The sequence below is a fragment of the Neofelis nebulosa genome, chromosome 6 (assembly GCF_028018385.1).
Source record: "Neofelis nebulosa isolate mNeoNeb1 chromosome 6, mNeoNeb1.pri, whole genome shotgun sequence".
NCBI lineage: Eukaryota > Metazoa > Chordata > Mammalia > Carnivora > Felidae > Neofelis > Neofelis nebulosa.
Genome location: NC_080787.1, coordinates 22,206,324 through 22,226,686, shown reverse-complemented (window position 1 = coordinate 22,226,686; position 20,363 = coordinate 22,206,324). Strand labels below are relative to the sequence as shown.

The following is a 20,363-nucleotide window of genomic DNA, read 5'->3' as shown; positions in this document are numbered from 1 at the left end:
TATAAAATGAGGAGAGTAATAAAATACACTGGATGTAGACTCTACCGGTTGGATACAATATACATTCACGAACCCCCCAATTGCAGCTGGAAACTTGACTCCCAGGTAACAACATTTTCCGGTCTCTGTGACTAGACTTGTCAGGTGACCGGTTTCCAGCAAGAGGGTTATAAACAGGAACAATACATGTAATTCTGGGTCTGTGACCTTCAGCTTCCTTCCAGAGCTTGGAACATGGAGCTGATATCAAATCATGTTGGATCATGCAGATGGGAACAAGCTTAAGGAATCCAAAGCAATGAAACAGAAGGTACTAGAGCCAGTCTAAGCCTCTGTTATTGAGGCTTCTATTGCATTAACTGATATGTATCCCAATATGCCCAAGGAAGTACAAAATGAGAGAAGAGAGTGCACAGAAAATGCTTAGCATAGTGACGAACTGATACTAAGCACTTGCAAACGGAGGCTTTTATTTTCATAAGCGATAGCCCTACATCTAGCCACTTTTTACAGACTTCCAGAAAAATGCACACAGACACATGCAAGGAGAATAAGCCAAGCCAAATTCACGGATTAGAACACGCATGATACGACGTAGAATGCAGAAATCTAGAGGCCGGTAGAATTTCCCCCGAGCCTTAGGAATCAAAATTGGTACGATAAATGCTCTGTACACCGTGCTAACCCATGGGGATCTGGATTGCCTGCTCTGTACAGGTGGAAATCACGATGAGGCTGCTAAGTGGGACCAGCAGAGAAACACATCTGTGCCAGCTCATGCTTCATTACTTCAGACAGCTCCCTTTCAAAAAGCTATCTGGTCATTCAATTCTGATGTCTTTTGTCCTGTTCGATGGATGAAGACGAGAGCAAAGACAGCAAGTTTTAATGACTTCCTTCTCGATAGGTACAGAATAAACAATCTTTCCCTCTTGGCAGCAAAGAGGCTCAAGCTTAGAAGAAGAGCTGTCTCTCTCTCTCTCTCTCTCTCTCTCTCTCTCTAGGAGTCTGCCATCTTGTATCAGCCCGATGCTAAGTATGTACGCATTCCCCTTGCTTGGGCAGAATCTTTTAAATAGTTAACTATTGGAAATAGCCCTATGCCAGAAAACGGAGGAAACTGTGGGTGAATGTGGATTCCTGCAGATAAATCCTAACTACTAAGGCATGCTTTCTGCATTTAGCAGATGTTAAGTGAAGCTCCTAGCACAGATGTCTCAACCTATAGAGAAACCGTCCTTTTCCAAAGGAAGGGGCCATTAAGGTCTTAAGGCCCCAGAGTGAGAGGCCCGCATCGTTTACGAACATACTGGCACAATGGCATCCTATAAATGGGAGTGTCAGCATTTCATCCCCTATCTGCCCCAGAGTATGATGTCCTGAGATTGAACCCGTTCCATCTCAGCACCCCGAGACAGGACTGGATTCACTGCTCAGCAACCTTCACATATGAGATTATGGCCTGCATACCAATGGCAAAACAGATCCTACGTGTGCCCTCCGCGTGGCATCCAGAGCCTCTCAGGAAGCCTGTGCAGACACGCTGGGATGGAATGCCTGATGCCGGCTCCAGGATGCCCAGGTTAGATCAGAAGCACGGCAACTGTCAGCGAGTATGAAGATAATCAGGACTGAAGTCACACCTTTTGGTTCAGCAGAGGCCAGCAGCCTGAATTTTTGTTGGTGAGCTGCAAGGGTACGATCCAGCGTGTCACGTCTAATAACTTTCCTGTCTGAAGTCTGATGTGTTAAGAGATCCGGGCTGCTCACGTTAAAAGCTGGGTTCCCAATGCCTTCCGTAGCCTCTCTATCTTCTTTAACTAGAGCAAAACAAGGAGGTCAGAAGATCATTCTAAAGCAAAATGTATTCCAATGACAAGCAGAAAATTCCTCCCCGTAATTCTTGTGCGGAAAGACTCAAGTGTATCATCCTCAAATGTCACCAAAACAGAATTAGGTTAAAATTAACTCTTAAAAAAAAAAAAGAATAAATGATTAAAATAATTACAAATTGCACCCTGACAAGCAAGAGCAAAATTTCGCCCACAGCCATTTGTCTGTAATTAGTTAATTAATCCTTACACAAATTATGAGCAATAACTCATCAAGCAAGGCTCACCCATCAGAAATTCAGCCGACTTGGATTTCTTCTGCTTAGTTTGCTTCAGAGCCTTCTGCCGAAACTTCTGGAGGGAAATTGTTAAATGAATAAATTAGCTAAAGAATGAAGATCATCATTTGTGATCCACAACTAACACAGGATTTTAAATATGGGATGGCATTGAAATGTCATTTAATTTACATCTCTCCTAAAGGGGTCAAACACTAATTGAACAACAGAAGTGGAAGAATTAAATAAAAGAGGATAAGAAAAGTTAATACAAATGCCAAATGAAGGTCGCGTTCAAATACTTTGTTTTTATCATTTTTAATTAATGCAAAGGGCCCTCAACAAATTAAGGACACTAGCCAATTTGCACAGAGGAGCTTGCACTGCAGGATTGACAGGAATTCGGACAGTGCTATGATGCCATTTCATTTCGGCGAGATAGAATGATCTTGTAGAAAACGTGCCCAGGGTTGGTGCTTGTTTGTGTCCATATTTGTTTTAAACCGCTAAGTTCCAGCGTGTGAATTAATTCCTTCTTGAAATCTAACCAGGGATAAATCTGATCCAAAATTTCAGCAAAAGTCAAAATGATGTGAAATGCCAAGAGTTTCATAGTCTCCTGGGACTTACACAAATTTCATAAAATGCCACCTCACTGAAAACCAGAATTCATTACGTGACTGGGAAAGCCATTAATATGAGAATGCATAATAAATGTTCAAAAATGAAAATGAATAGCCAGAAATATTATTAGAGTCCTCAGACTCCTACAAGTTCCAAATGAATCCTTGATAACTGTCAGACTAAATTTTAAAAATATCCATGGTGGAAATGCTCAAGTTTCAGATTAAATTATAAAATTTAGGTTAGCCTAAGCCAAAGAGCCAGAAAGATAAAGCATGTAGAAATGAGCAAGCCACGGTTACATGTAAAGGTGGTGTATCAGACAACGCATTAAATCAAGTTTCTGATGACTGGATTCAGAATAACAAAATGTCGTGTCCATTTTACAACCCTGTGTCATTGCTTTTACCAGATCTCCTGGAGCTTCTAACATTGCCATTTTGCGTTACTGTGTTTAGAAAAAACCTGACTTCTTTTTAAAAACCTCTTTCCTTATTCTTATAAATATCATAAAGCAATTAAATCGCAATACAACAGGTTGCATAAATAGCCTGGTATCATAAAAGCATGTTAAAGATTTAGGAGCAAATAGTCCACGTAGCCAACCCAAATGCAGGACCTGTTTTTCTGAGAATCTCCTCTTTGAAACATAAGGCAAATAGTGTGCGATACGTTTAAAACAAAATGTATTTAACGTGACTGTAAACGAAATCAAGGAAAAACATGTACTCCAGAGATCTTTTTTCTAAAAAGGTGGTGAAGAGAGCCCCGCAGGGGGAAAAATCACAATCCCCCCCACCAAAAAAAAAAAAAATTGCTAGTATTTCGAGATTTTCTTTTAAAGGAAATGCATAATAACTCTTATTTAGAGAAAAGTCCAGTAATTGTAAAGACTTTTTTCTTGCTTTCAGGAATTCTGATATTTCTTTTTAACATCCGCTGTCAAAGTAGCGTGATGTATTCTGTGCAATTGCTCTATTTAAAAGATAAAAATAGCATCACAGCCTGATAGAAATCCTAAGATGTGTAGTATTAGGGTCGAGAATGAAAATGTACAAGAGACATCTGAATCACAAGAGACAATACATTTCACTAATTTACATCCCTTCTCAACTTTTAAATTAAACGCAGAAGACGAAAGGCACTAAAAACTCGATAAACTTTTACAAACAGTAGTTCAGAACTGCAAGACTGTTCCCACATTTAGGAAGACAGGGGGTGAAGTATGATTTTTTTTTCACAGCTTCCATCTAAAGTGGCAGCAGATAGGAGTCTTCTTGACGTGGTTCAGTAACCCTGCGACTTCAACTCCTTTCAGATCCAGTTAAACACGCTTTTAAGTAGATGGATGTGGCCTATTAATAGACCTCATTTCCTTACTAAGGGCTTCAAATGAAATTATGTGCTTTCTCTCGAATGTTTAAAAAGGTCTCAAAGATATTTTTTTTCACGAGTTCACATATTTAAAAGGAAGGCCAAGTCTGATTGTACACACCAGAGATAAATTCTTGGAGGGGATTAGCAAGTGAGGGATTGTATTTTGTGACCTCTTTACTACTAACACATGTTCGAGAGGAAACGGGCAGTGATTTCCCAGTGCTCTCCTTGGCCAATTCCTTTCCGCTTTCCTCTCTACACATGGGCACCTTTAAAGGGGGTAAATTGCACCTTCAACTACCCCACCTCGATTCAGATGCCCTCCTTCCTGATGAGATTTTCTCTCCTCAGCTCCTGCAAACAAATCCTTTGCTTCTATTTCACATTAATGCCTTCATTCTTTGCCACTGGTTAAGTTAGCTTATTTATGGAACTTTTTATTATTTTTAATAAGCTCACATCAACCTATTAAATATGTATATGGCATTTCAAAAATTAAATCGAGAAACAAAATTTGATCATCAGTACCTTCCTGCTTCTCACTGATACCTACTTAGTCCTGAAGAAAAGCAGAATGTTTAGAAATCTTGACCAAACCAACACAGATAGGCCTGATGTCTTTTTTTTTTTTTCCGCCCTTTACGTTGCTATTTCATTGCTATAACCTAACTCTACATCAAATCAAAGCAAGCAGTTTCTGGGAACACGTTTATTTTGCGTGTGTGCTTAAATAGTGCTGAATCCGGTCTTTCAAACATTTTTTGTTAAGGTTATCCCCCTAAATATGGAATACATACTGTGGAAGAAAGCAAGAAATACTTTGTGATTTGAACAGAGGGGAAAAGAAAAAAAAGAAGGAAAAAAAAAAAATACCAATGCCTGGAATTGGTAAGATCTGACATTGTTTTGGACAATACACATCCTCTTCGTCCAAAAAAACAACAAATGCCTTTTCATGCAACATGGTCAACTTGAAAAAATAATAATTGTAATAATACCGCGACAGAGTCGAGAACACGAACAACAACAAACTCATTTATAACCAGTGGCGAGCCAAACGTAGGAAGTTTTTAAAAGAATGTGATTGTCGTCGGGAGGAATGGGGTCCCCCCCAGCGCAGCGCTCAGCTCGGCTTGCAGTCAAAGCCATGGCCGAGGGGCGCGGCCAGCCTGGTGGGCACAGACCAGCAAGAAAGTGAATACTGCATACTGCACAGATCATCGCTCGGTTCAGGGCAGTCAGATTGCATCTGGGATCAACCGATCGTGCGTGATGAAACCGTCAGCCCTCATTTGCGTCTAGCTGTTTTCCTCTGTCCGGCTGTAAACAAGGCCGGCTGGGGGTTGTCGGCCTCCCCTCGCGTGCGCGGGGAGACCTCACAGTCAGACCTCGCCAGGGGCCTCTGCGCGCACCAAACAGTTCCATCTTCCGGACAGCGGTTCCAGAGCACGACCGGCAAGTCACAACGTGAGGCCACTTAGGAATGACAGAGTCAGGGCCTCCTTTCAGAAACATGCCTTAGATTCCTACACATTCTGGCAGGGCACGTCTCTTCCATGAAATTAATTTAGGTGTTCCTGACATGAACAACTGCGTTTTTTCATTGTTGTTGTTGTTTTGTTTTGTGTTTTCCAGCAGACTAGCTCAGCAGATTCATCTTGTTGGGGAGGAGGGAGTGGTGGAGATTGTTTTAGTTGTTTCACTGCTGTGGGGCTTTGCTTGGATCAGCCAGAAAACAAAACCAAAAAAAAAAAAAAAAAAAAAGACATGGATAGAAATACTGTCGATCTGGTCCACCTCCAGGAACCTAATCATGCCTGAATTGCTGGGAGGAGTGTAATGATGGTAAACAGGAACAGGTATGTTGGCTTCTGTTCTCATCCACTTGGGCCACATTGTTGCCTTTACGATAAAGCAAAAGACTGTCTTGAAGGAATGGCATCTCAATCATAAAAAGCAGGGGCTGTCATTGAAGCCATTTTCCTGGGCAAGTGGCATAAAGGTAACATTTAGTATTCACTACACCGAGTTCTCCTAGCCAGCTGGTCGGTCCCTGTTAAGACTTTCATTTATGCAGCTTGAGCTGGAACCCTTTTTGTCTATTACTTTGTCTATTTAAGGGATAACAGCCAAAGTGAAACAGCTTGCAATTTGCACCTGTCTGCTCTGAACATTCCATGTTGGATTATATAGAGAGCAAACTCTTCATTGCTAATGAGAACAAGACTGGGTAAGGCTGAATGCAATTTTGTTGGGAGACCTAGAGGATATTTTAGTGGGCTTTCTCCCCTTTTCTAAATAATTTGATAGGGACCACCATATTCTCGTGTTTTAGAATTCCTAGAGTAAAAAAAAATGCAACTCAGAAAAAATGCAGTGAAGTTGTGTATTCTTTAAAGGAAAATTTAAATGTCATGTAACTAAGAATTAAATCAGCATTCAATTGTCTCAGATGAGAGAGAAAAACTTTAAACGCTAGGTTATTTCCAAATTGTTGTAAGCACAAAATACCTAGAGAGACCCTTAATTTATAAAATTGGCCATGAAAAAAAAAGGTGATAAAAAAAATTAGGGGATGTTACAGGAGAAGGACTGGTTTGGGAAATAATACTGAGTGTCTGAAAGTGAACCAACGCTCTCTGCTTGTATTATCTTTGAACTTTTAATTGACTGGATGGAAAATAAAAATTCAAATGACTGAGTTCCAAATCATACCTAGATAGATGTATATGTGATATCATCATGCAAATCACAGAGCACATTCTCCACAAATACAAAAGTGCCAGCCCATGATTCTCTCCAACCTTTTCTGGAAGTCCTCTGCAGCCCCCTTAGCTCTGAGGAGTTATATCAGTGAGCCACCATCTATTTTTAAAGAATGTAAATTAAGTGAAAGAACTTGAAGTAAGGCTTATGACATATTCCCAAACCTTGTGGATATTTTTTTTTAAATCATAATAATAATGTTCAGATAATTTTCCAAAATATCCTTGAAGACTATCCAAAATTTAGTAAAATCTGTATATGTATAAATTAAATATATACATGCACATATATACACATACACAGAATATATACTGAATATATATGAGAACAATGTAATATGCTAAATATATATAAACTATATATATATATCCACACAGACATATATATATATAGAATATATATTGAAAATATATTGAAACAGAATAACAGGATATATATATACATTATATATATATATATATATATATATATATATATATATATAATATGTGTGTGTATAGATAGATAGATAGATAGATATATTTGTGTGACATTTGGATTCCAGAAATCCCTCACATTGGCACCTTCTGTTACAGTGCTAACTGCTACGGCGACAAGCTTAATGAAGCCAAGGTGGTCACAAATATTGTCTCACTCATAACTTCTATAGTTTACTGTGGCTGCTGGCCCACATCTTGCCTGACAGATAACGTCCCAGCTCGTCAGCGATGGACCCTCTCATGCGACTTTAGGAGTTCTGTCAGCCATGGCCGAGTCTGGTCAGGTCAAAGGGTTGAGCCATGTGTAATTCAGAACAGAGGAGGTCCCACGGTCTCGCCACAAAAACAATTACACTACTTATTTCGCTCTAGCCCTTGCCCCAAACTCACAAGCCTCACATTTTCAGGGCAGTCAACCTAATTCTGCCCCTGGGCGATAAGCCACATGAAAATATGTGCTGCTGTGTTTATAAATCTAATCAAAAATAGAAACAGTGGACGGGCTCAGTGAGGTCCTATTATGGATCATGGGAATCCCTGGAAATTCTGAAGGCACTTTTGTTTGACTTCCGTAGACTCTCTTTTGCTATTACATTGTCTGCTACACTTCGTTAATCATCCTCTTTACTCGTGAGTGCTACCAAGGAGGCTAAATTTCTGCTCACTCCTCCTGTACTTTTCAAGTCCATGGATGATATTATGAAAAATAAAGCTTGAAAGGCTGCTTTTAAAGGAAAAAATCAGAAGAGGGAACTACGGTTATAGCCATCTTACCTCTCTATCCATGTTCTCGGCCCCTTGCCCTTGGCGATGCACAGATTTAAATCAAGTTCCCCTAAAAAAGACAAATAATATTTAAAAAGTAGAATAGGGGCGCCTGGGTGGCTCAGTCAGTTGGGCGTCCGACTTCAGCTCAGGTCATGATCTCGTGGTCCATGAGACCGAGCCCCGCGTCGGGCTCTGAGCTGATGGCTCGGAGCCTGGAGCCTGCTTCCGATTCTGTGTCTCCCTCTCTCTGCCCCCCCCCCCCCCCCCCGCCACACTCTGTCTCTCTCTCTCTCTCTCGAAAATAAGTAAACATTAAAAAGAAAAAATATTTTTTTTAAGTAAAATAAATTGGTCTGACCAGGAGGGATATGAAGCAATTTGGGGCTGGAGAGCTAGGATGTTACTTAATGGTCCCTTAAACACTCCGTGTCGAGCCAACAGATTTTGATTTGGGGTCCTGTTTTTATTGTTGTTCCAGACTTCTACTAAACTGAGAGTCAGTGAATATTCACGAAACGGTTTATGAAGGTAATGCGTGGGAAAAATTCAGACTTGATTAAGACAGTCCAACCTTCCTGTTGTATGCCAAGAGGTGACTAACTCAGACTGCCCTGAAATTATGCTAAAAATGTGCTGTTGAGGCTTTCGTTAGCTGTACTACGGTATCTCTTTAAAAAACAGGATCCAGGGTCGCAACTGTCATAAATAGATAACGTCTGATAAAGTCCATGATAAGTATGTGCACTTAAGGACCAAGCAGATTAAATTCTGAGAACTTCATCCACCAAAGATGGGTGCACAAATTTTCGTGAAAGGCAGTGTGGGATAAATTATCAGGTTTAATCTGCCAGAGATTACATTTGATATTGTGTCAGTTGAGAAAAATACTGCCCTAGAACACAGTCTGGGACCAGATGATTATAAAAATACATGGAAATAATAATAAGTGAGAATTTTTTTAACGAGCAATGTAGTCCCAACATTTATTAGATTATCATAAGCATTCGCCGAAAGAGCTGTTTAAACTTGGAATTTGCCCTTTCAAAATGGTTATCAGTATTTGGCAGTAAAACAGAGTACATCATGTATGAATGATACAGGGGACACATTTTGTTTTTTTTTTTAATTTGGAGAGCTCTCAATCGTAGTTTTAAAAAGTCACTTCACAGTGTGCGTATGAGCTCTTCCATGGCTAACAATGTTGAAAAATGAAAGATTTCAGTCCTTCCAGTGTTAATTGTAAAACGTACTCGTTTATGTCTGAGTAACATAAAAGATTCAAAGATTATATTGACTACGTCCTAAAATGAGGGAAGTGCGTATAAAAGTTTTTAAAGGAAAAGAGTCCGCATCAAAATGAGGAAATTTTAGCCAAATAGCAGAAGTTGGAGTTTGATTTGCTTATTTTTGCCACCGCACAGGGACCGAAGTGTATTCAAAAGCACATATTTCCGAGAACATATGTGGAGTAGCACTGTTATTCTAAGGGTTAAGATTTGTCTTTAAGATACCTGTGATTTGTAAATTGTCTCATGTTATTGTCATCATAAATGTATCTTGCAGGCATACAATCCAAACTGTACGAGCCAAAAAAACACAAGGTGCCTCTACTCACGTCAAGATAGTGCTCAGGAAACTTTCAAGTAAGGCAAACCACTTCTCTCCCTTCACAGCAGGCTGCATTTTAGACATCTCTATGCACAGATACTTAGAATGCGATAGAATACAGTACGAGTCAGTAACATCATGAAACGAGGTCAGAATCTTTACATTGTCTCATGTAAAATTATGACGTTAAACCTGGAAAGTGGTTTGATAGGACCAAGTCGTGTGTCATGTAAAAAGCAGCTCTCTCTGGAGAAGTAAAACTGTATATTCCCCTGTCTCATGAGAAAAGGGTGTGGCCTGGCATTCCTCTCTGCTTGGGAATCTCTGGGAGCTTAGATCAAGCATGATTTGCAATAAAGAGTCTCAGTCTCTGTGTATCCACGAGCTGGAATGTGGGAGTCAGATCCCTCACAACTGGGTCAGATCCCTTACAACCTGCAGAATAGAGGCATTGAAGAACAATCGTCACCCCCTCCCCACCCCCATACCCCACCCCCCCGCCCCGCACCAGAGACCTATCAGTGAACATGTGACCAGACGGTAGGACATAACAATGATGTGGGCAAGGTGTCTTTGCTAAATACTGACACACAAATGCATGTTCCCAGTGCAATTTCTAAGAATTTAACTCGCAGGCCTCCAAGATGGGAAGGAATTGTCCAAAGGTCGGTTCCTAAGTGCTGTGGCAAAGGTGGGGTGGGGGTGGGGGGGGGTGGGCGGGGGGGGGGGGGGCTGGTGAATGAAGAACTAGGCGTGAGGCAAGTTCTAGGGGCCCCAGATGCTGAATCAGTGAGAAAGATGCTCAGGCAGCAATAACGGACTCTGAGGAACAGGCAGGATTAGGAGTTAAATAGAAAAAGAGAGTTGGAAAAACACTATGAGCACAGAATGGTAAACGAAAGTGAGAATAAGTTCGTAGAACAGCGAGTAGAATCTGTCAGCAAATGATCATTTCAACAAGTTAGTAATTCCTGAGTCGCCACCACACCCTCTAAAAAATTGATCACTCGTATAAGTGGCAAAAAATGGAGGCAATCAAAGAACTGATGTATTTGCTGAACTGTCTGTATATCTACATTTTCAGGAACAGCCCAAAACAGCTTCCTTCTTAAGAGGAAAAGAGAATAAATAACAGTTATAAATACTAGGCATTTCCCAAAAACCTTGGTTTAGGCCTTTCAGGGGCGTTGGATTTAATGAACTAATGGACGCCATTACAAACTTCTCACTGTGACTACAAATCTGGACCACGGTGTAGCATGTCAGTTGCAACCCAAGTGAACGACCGTGGCCATCGATTTAAAAGCCAGGCTCAAACTTGCAAGCAGGTTTATAACTGCACTATCACCTGCTTATAAGGAACCTGTTGGCCACCTTCTGTTGAGCCTAGGTTAATAACCACCTGCTAATTTGGACAGTCACTGGTGTTTTTTGTTGTTGTTGTTCGTTTGTTTAAGTGCCAATTTTAAAATGGCTTTCCCTGAAATTGTTGACCTTGTATTGCAGATTAAATCCTGGAATTGCCAAATCTCTGACAACTGGTTCATTGCTTCCAGAGAAGGGAATTAACATGGCTACAGCTGTCATTCCACTGCATTTTTCTTCTCAAGCAGACCAGCAAGGGCAAAGATGGTGTTAGACACAGGTCGCAAGCCAGATTCTGTCTGCAAACGTGTCTTGTTTGACCTCCACAGTGATTTAAAACATATTGAGCCTCTATTTAAAAATAAGAAAACTGCCGTAAAAATCTGACTCCTGGCTTCTCTGGAAAATTAAAAAATTTGGCAAGCGAGGGTCAACGTCCATGGTGAGCCATGGAAGCATGCTCTCTAGGCAGTGCTCTCCTGGTCTACAGTCCACGTTCTCCCTATTGTAACCCACAAACCAAAATGTAAGTTCCGTAGGGTCAGAACTTATTTAATTCATTGTTACATCCTCAGAACCTAGAATAGAGCCTGGCAAGTAGTGCGTGCTCGAGAAATATTTAATGTCGGATGAAATGATCTCTGGACACACAGGTAACTTGAATGGGTGGCATTAAAATGATAAGCATGTTCCTACGGGCACCTGGGTGGCTCAGTCAGTTAAGTGTCCTGCTCTCGATTTCGGCTCAGGTCACAATCCCAGGGTCGGGGCAGTGAGTCCTGCATGAGGCTCCTCACTGAGCATGGAACCTGCTTGAGATTCTCTCTCTCTCTCTCTCTCTCTCTCTCTCTCTCTCTCCCTGTGTCCCTCTCCTCTGCTCACACTCTCTTTCAAAAAAACAAAAAAATAATAATAGTTAACTAATTTTTAAAAAGACAATGGGCATGTCCGGGAATTGTCACAATACATGTCTCAGTTAAAAACAAAAATCTGTGGGGGCACCTGGGTGACTCAGTCGGTTAAGCATCTGACTTTGGTTCAGGTCTTGATCTCACAGTTCGTGAGTTCGAGCCCCACGTCGAGCTCTGCGCTGACAGCTCGGAGTCCGGAGCCTCTTTCGGGTTCCTTGTCTCCCTCTCTCTCTGCCCCTCCCCTGCTCATACTCTGTCTCTCTTTCTCTCTCTATCTAACAAATAAACATTAAAAAAAATTATCTAAAAAATATATGCATGTCATTGGGGCGCCTGGGTGGCTCAGTTGGTTGAGCGTCCAACTTCAGCTCAGGTCATGATCTCACAGCTTGTGGGCTAAAGCCCCACATCAGGCTCTGTGCTGATGGCTCAGAGCCTGGAGCCTGCTTGGGATTCTGTGTCTCCCCCTCTCTCTGCCCTTCCCCCACTCATGCTCTGTCTCTCTCTGTCTCAAAAATAAATAAATATTAAAAAGATTTTTTTTTTTTTAATCTCTGCAGGTCAAATAAATTCTGCCAGTGCTCAGGCAGAAAGAGACAAACTACCTGCCTATCATTCTGCTCGCCCTGCTGTTTTTCTTATAAAGAAATATTTCTCTGTATCCCTGCTACTATCAAAAAAGTAGGGCCACAAGCATCAGGGCAAATGAGAGTGAACACAGACCCAGCACACTTCACTCATTTATATTTCTTGGTCTGGCGCCTGCAGGCATCTGGATTTGAAACTTCTGGAACAGAGATAGGAGTAGGTCTCCCACCCATGATACCAAGCTGCTCTTACCACATTCTCCCCTCATCCTGCTCAGTAGGTTCTGCACCACAGCCTACATCTATGTTAGAGAATAAATCAAAAGTGGAATACAAAACCTTCCTTGGAAAGTCACGAAACTTAAAACACACTATTGCTTTAAATAGCATAACAGTGTGGCACGAACTTGTGTTTACAGCTCGAAAGGCATTGGTTCAGCTTTCTTGCTCTTGGGGAAGGTGCTTAACCTCGAAAAGTCTCCAATTACTCTGCATAATGGTTGAGAAAATTTAAAAACTATGCATGTCAGACTTCTGGCTGCCACTTAGGGTATAGAAAGCTGGAAAGGTGTTGCTCCCAAACATAAAGCAGGATATATCCTGAATATCTACCAATTGACAACTTTTCTGAAACCCACCAGAGAGCTGAAGTCATGGCATACTCTCCTAACCCCAAATCTAGGCAAAGGCAGGTGTTCCGAAGGAGTAACAGGATGCGGGTATGTGCTTACTGAGGCACATGCAAGGCCCCCACAGAAGCCGGTAAAAATTCAGCTGCCAATGGCAAACAAGTCTCTAAAGTCTGAATGTGACCAAGTGTGAGAATATAGAACTCAAGGGATTGAGGGATCATCAAATACAAGGGGCATTCACACCCATTCACAGACACTCCTCCATGGACCTCCTGGGTTCTTAGAAGAAAGACTGGGAACAAGGCAAGAGTTCAGAGCAGTGGTGCTAAACGGGGAGCAATTATACCTCCAAGAGGAAATTAGGCAACATCTGGAGACATTTTTTAAAGTTCATTTATTTATTTTGAGAGAAAGAAAGAGAGAGTCCAAGTGGGAAAGGAGTAGAGAGCAAGAGGGAGACACAGAATCCCAAGCAGGCTCCAGGCCTGAGCTGTCAGCACAGAGCCCAACATGGGGCTCAAACCCACAAACCATGAGATCATGACCTGAGCCAAAGTCTGATGCTTACCCGACTGAGCCACCCAGGCGTCCCAACATTTTTAACTGACATATCTGGGAGGGGGGGTGCTCTTTGTACCCTGTGGTTAGACGCCAGGAATGTTGCTAACCATTGGCTGTGCGTAGACTAGCACCCTATTACAAAGAACTACCCAATCCAAAACTGCAGTTGAGAACCACTGGTCCCGAGAAATTCTCCTTTGTTATGGAAAGAGGCCACTGCAGAAAAGCACTAAGCCCCACCTGGATACTCCACCTTTTTCTCCTCTCAGACACAAAAGCCTTACTTTCTGGGAAACAGCAGCAAACGCTTTTGCCCCCCCACCTCCCAACAAGGTTATGACCCATTGCAGCTGGGAGAAGAGAACACAAAAATACCCTCTTGCCCTGGGATGGGGGCAAGAAAACATCCTGGCCCAAACTACTAGAAGTGTCCTATTGCAGAAAGAGGGACAGGATCTGAGATGGCCCCACCCTTGGGACCCAGAGACACAGCAGCTTCCAGGGGGGACTACTCACCCCCCCCCACCCCGACCATCAGGTGACCTGGCGTTGAGCCGCAGGTAACATCAAAGCACCGTGGGGAGACGAGAAAGGATATGAATAGAGATGCTCCCTCGCGTGCAGTCACAAGGGAAAGACTTCGACTTGAAGCTGGAGGAGACACTGAGCAAATTTCAAAAACCACCAACCATTCTAAGCATAAGTTAAGGCCAGAGGAATCCCAAGCCTGTGGGGCGCTGATGATATAACCATAACGACAAAAAAAAATGCAAACCTAGTTCAAGTGCTGGCTAGACCGACCAAGCCTCCCACATGGAAAGACCAGCAAAATAAAAGACAGGCCGTTGCTGGCTGTGAATAACATCTGCCTCACTCTCTACCGTCCCGCCCAGGATGACCTACTTTCAAGTAACGTTAGGTGGCAAACAGAGAAGCGAGGGAAAATAAGATAAAACACTTCTGTCCAAAAGATAAAATGATCAATAAAAAAATGGACTCAGACACAACCAAGATGTGGGATCTGTCAGATAGAGAATTTAAAATAATTGGATCGGGGCACCTGGGTGGCTCAGTCGGTTAAGCGTCCGACTTCGGCTCAGGTCATGATCTCACAGTTCGTCAGTTCGAGCCCCGCCTCGGGCTCTGTACTGACAGCTCAGAGCCTGGAGTCTGCTTCAGATTCTGTGTCTCCCTCTCCCTCTGCCCCTTCCCTGCTCATGCTCTGTCTCTCTCTGTCTCAAAAATAAATAAACATTAAAAAAAATGTAAAATAATTGGATAAAGTGACGTCACTGAGATGGCAACATGGGTCATCCCTGACTTCAGTCCCCCTCAGGAAAAGAACAACCAGCAACCTCCGTAGGCAAGACACCATTGTGAAAATCTTAAAACCCAGGGGGTGAGGCCAAAGTACACCCCAGACAACAGAGCCCAAGGATGCCATTAGAAAAATAAGAGGGGCGCCTGGGTGGCTGAGACGGTTAAGCGTCCGACTTTGGCTTAGGTCGTAATCCCCCAGTTCATGAGTTCAAGCCCCACGTGGGGCTCCTTGCTGTCAGTGCAGAGCCTGCTTTGGATCCTCTGTTCCCCCCTCTCTGTGCCCCTCCCCCAAGCTCTCTCTCTCTCTCTCTTTCTCTCTCAAAACTAAATAAGTATTTAAAAAAAAATAAGAGGAGTAATTTCATTGACTTCATCAACCCTCCCCCAGGTCAGCCTAATGTCTAACAGACAGGGATTTCCTGGGCCTGCAGTTTCTCCAGTGGGAAAAAGAGAACCACGGTGGACATCAACTTTTCAAGCATTGAGGGATGCTTCCTGGGAGGCTCACTTAGGTCTCACCTAAAGAGCATCCCTGGGGGAATCTGTGGAGCTCAAAAGCTGGGGAAATCAGACAGAGATGGAGAAGGGGGTGAGGCTTATCGTCACCATTGCTCAGGTATCAGTGGACTGTGTCAGTTGTTGAATGTTGTTGGATCCCTGTTGTATGTTGTGGATCCCTGTGGCTCCACCTGCCCAGGGATCTCAGTTGGCAGGTCTGCCTGATTTGAATCCCCAGCCAAAAGGCTGTGCTGCCATGGGGCATATCCTCTGGCCCAACCGGGCAAGGATGCAAACTTGCAGGCCCACCCAACTGCTGAGCAAAGCCTCCAGTTCTGCCCCACAGGGAAGCATGGCCACAGATGTCTAGAAGGAGCAAATCACATTCTAGGACCTGCCTGGGCAGGAAGCCAAGCCAGCAGCCTTACCCAATTTTTATTTTTTTAATATGAAATTTATTGTCAAATTGGTTTCCATACAACACCCAGAGCTCATCCCCACAGGTGCCCTCCTCAATGTCCATCACCACCCCCGCCCCATCAACCCTCAGTTTATTCTCAGTTTTTAAGAGTCTCTTATGGCTTGGCTCCCTCCCTCTCTAACTTTTTTTTTCCTTCCCCTCCTCCATGGTCTTCTGTTAAGTTTCTCAGGATCCACATAAGAGTGAAAACATATGGTATCTGTCTTTCTCTGTATGGCTTATTTCACTTAGCATCACACTATCCAGTTCCATCCACGTTCCTACAAAGGGCCATATTTCATTCTTTCTCATTGCCAAGTAGTATTCCATTGTGTATATAAACCACAATTTCTTTATCAGTTGATGGACATTTAGGCTCTTTCCATAATTTGGCTATTGTTGAAAGTGCTGCTATAAACATTGGGGTGACATTGCTTCTGGCCCTGCATAATCAAGAAGCCTGAACAGTACCCCCAAGAAGTCGAGATCCCAACCTACAGTAATACCCAGCCACAGAACCCAGGCTACAGTCTCACCCAACAGTGAAGCCCAGCATATGGTTCCACTTGATTGTTGAATACGAACTGTGACCTTAGCCAGGCAGAGTCCAGGCAATGACCCTGGCCAATCACAGAGAAACACCTGTGGGCCTACCCAACCAGGCATCGCAGACAGTGACCTTGCCCAACTGTAGAGTACAGTCTCCAGCCCGGCATAACTGGAGGTTCCATCTGACCGGAGAAACTGACCAGCAACCATGCCCAACAGCAAAGTACAGCCAGGGGCCTGCTTGATCACAAAGCCCAGCTTGTAGCCACGCCTAACTCCAGAGTACAGTGGGTGGGCCCAGCTGATCACAGAACACTGCCTGAGGCACCATCCAACCGTAAAGCCTGACCTATGACCCTGTCTGAACAGAGTACCCGTGGTCCCATTCAGTAGAAAAGCATAGCCTGAGGCTCTACACAACCAAGACGTTGGAGCACAACCCACAGCCTTGCCTAGTCTTGGATTCCAACCGGTTGCACTACCCTATAAGGGATTAGAGCCTGTAACCAACCCAATCAGAGGGAATGCAGAGCCAGGTAGGGGCCCCGCCTTACTATAGAAATAGCTAGCAGCTACATCCAACCAGTGACCCACCAAGTAGCCTGGCTTGAACACAGAGCTCAACCCATGAAACCCAGCCAGCGGCGCCCCTCCTCCACCCCCCACCTCAGAGTACGGACAGTAGGCTTGCCGAACTAAAAACCCAAATAGTAAGGCTTGCATGCCCATGTACGCTAGCAGCTGACCAGCCTAGTACCCCAAGCTGAGGTAACAGGTGAAGATCTTTCCCTACTAAAATAAACCTGTAAAGTCTGGAAGAAGAGACTCGTTTATCAAATATGCAGATACTAACGCAAAAATAAAAAGATCTTGGAGAATCAGGTAAACGTCGTGCCACCAAAGGAAACTTAAAAAACGTCAATAACTGACCCTAAAGAAATAGAGATGTACGAACTGTTAAAGAATTCAGAATGTTCTTCTAAAAGAAGTTTAGGGAGACTACAATAGTACACAGACAACTAACTGAAATTAGGAAAACAGTGCATGAATAAAATGAGAACTACAACAAAGAAGTAGAAACCATCAAAACCAACCAAACAAACAGAAATCCTAGAGCTCAAAAATATGACTGCACTGAAGAGTTCGATGGAAAGCTACAACAGCAAACTCTACCAAGCGGAATAAGGAACTGGTGAACTCCAAGACTGACCATTTGAAATTATCCAGTTAAAGGAGCAAAAAGAAAAAAGAATGAAAGAGTGAAGAAAGCCTGTAGGGCTAATGAGAAACCAGCACAAGGAGCCATGGACTCATTATGGAAATCATGAAGGAGAACAGAAAAGGACAGTTTATTTAAAGAAATAATGGAGAAACACTTAAACATGGGGAAGTAAATCGACATCCAGATTCATGAGGCTCAAAAGATCCCAAATAAGTTGAAAAGGCTACACTGTGACACATTATTATGAAATTGCCAAAAGACTGTGACAGTTTTGAAACAACAAGGAAAAAAAAATAAGACATCATCTGAGAGGGAACCCCCCTAAAACTACTGCACAATTTCTCAGCAAAAACCTTGCAGGCCAGCAGAGAGCAGGATGAAATACTCAAAATATTTAAATGAAAGTAAAGCCTGTCAGCCAAGAATACTATACCTGGAGGAGCTATCCTTTAGATATGAAGGAGAGATAAAAACATTTCTATAAAAACAAAAACTGGAGAGTTCATTACTACTAGATCTCCAATCAAGGAAATGTTAAAGGGTATTCTATAAACTGAAATGGAAATATGTTAATTACATCATACAACATGAATATATAAAGCTCATAATAAGGTTATAGCTGAAATCAGGTTTTCTAATATTGCAATGGGGATACATAGGTCACAGCTCTAGTTTAAAAGTTAAAAATTGACGTATTAATAATTACCAAAGCTATAATAATGTATTATTGGATACCACAATGATAACAATTACATAAACTGGAACGCCAAAAACCTAAAATGTGAGAGGGAAAATAAAAATGTAAAGTTTCTGTATTCTATCAAAGTTAAGTTGTTTCTAGCTTAAAATAAGATACTATAACTGTGACATATTTTATATGAGCCTCATGCCAATTGCAAAAGAAAAATCTGTAGTTGACACATAAAAAATTATAATGATGGAGTCAAAGAATACCACCATAAAAAGTCATCAATCACAAAGGAAGTCAGCTAGGGAGGAAGGAAGAAACAAAGGATCTACAAAACAGTTCAAAAATAACAATGAACAAAATGGCAATAGTAAGTCCTTACCCCTCAAAAATAAAATTTAACATAAATGGATTAAATTCCATAATCCACAGATATAGAGTGGGTAAGTGGATTTAAAAAAATAAGATCCCATATCCTGCTACCCACAAGAAACTCAATTTAGTTTGAAGGACAGACATTGATTTGAAAGTAAAGGGATGGAAAAAGATATTCCAAGAAATTGGTAAACAGGGTGCCTGGGTGGGTCAGTTGGTTAAGCATCGACTCTTGGTTTTGGCTCAGGTCATGATCTTGCAGTTAGGTGAGTTCAAGCCCCACCTGGGGCTGTGCACTGGCAGTGTGGGGCCTACTTGGTATTGTCTCTCTCTCTCTGCTCCTCCTCCACTCACGCTGTCTCTGTCTCTCTCAAAATAAATAAATAAAACCAAAAATTAAAAGAAGGAAAAAGAAAATGGTACCAATAGGAAGTCAGGGTAGCTATACTTATATCAGACAAAAAAAAAGTAGCCATTAAGCTAAAAATCGCCACAAAAGACAAAGAGATCAGACAATCAATTCATCAAGAAGATATAAAAAATATATTTATGCAGCCAACATCAGGGCACCTAAATATGAAGCAAAGACTAACTGAACTGAAAGGAAAAATAAACATCAATACAATAATAGTTGAGGACTTTAATACTCCCTCTCAATGCTAGCTAAATCGTTCAGACAGAATATGAGAACAGTGGATTGAGCACCACTGTGGGCCAAATGAACCTAACAGACATGTATATAGCATTTTATTTAACAGAAGCAGAATACACATTCTTCCCAAACATACATAAAATATATTTCAGGATAGATCATAGGTTAAGCTATTGATTGTAGTTATAGTTAAATATATGCATTTGTCAAAACTCACAAAACTTTACACTTTCTAGAAAGGGTGAATTTTATTACATATCAATTATATCTTAATTTAAACGAGAAACACCGGGGCACCTGGGTGGCTCAGTCAGTTAAGTGACTGACGCTTGATCTCATTTATAATTGATAGCATATTTATATATATTATATGAATATTAAAGAGTAACAAGGTATTGAAATTAATTATATGTTTCTCCATGTTGTTTTTCTTTTATTTTTTGACATTTATTCATTTGTGAGAGACTGAGACAGAGCACGACCAGGGGAGGAGCAGAGACAGAGGGAGACACAGAATCCAAAGCAGGCTCCAGGCTCTGAGCTGTCAGCACAGAGCCCAATGTGGGGCTCGAACTCACAAACCGTGAGATCATGACCTGATCGAAAGTCTGATGCTTAAACAACTGAGCCACCCAGGTACCCCTCTTTATGTTGTTTTCTTAATCTCACCATGTGTTATGGGTTGAAGTGTATCCCCTCAAAAAATGTTAACATTCTGGGCATCTGGGTGGCTCAGTCGGTTGAACAACCGACTCTTGATCTCGGCTCAGGTCATAATCTAACAGTTCCTGGGATCGAGCTCCACATCAGG

General features: G+C 42.0%; 1 protein-coding gene across 1 annotated transcript in view; it reads right to left on the bottom strand.

Moving 5' to 3' along the window:
• The window catches only part of LOC131515363 (uncharacterized), a 327,128-nt gene that overhangs the window by 225,185 nt on the left and 81,580 nt on the right, over nt 1-20,363 (bottom strand). Inside the window, exons 5-7 of the mRNA XM_058736129.1 lie at nt 8,131-8,191; nt 2,120-2,186; nt 1,644-1,820 (exon numbers count right to left, since the gene is read on the bottom strand). Of these exons, the coding sequence (XP_058592112.1) occupies nt 1,644-1,820; nt 2,120-2,186; nt 8,131-8,142 (256 nt within the window). The 5' untranslated portion in view covers nt 8,143-8,191. The remainder of the gene's footprint in view (nt 1-1,643; nt 1,821-2,119; nt 2,187-8,130; nt 8,192-20,363) is intronic.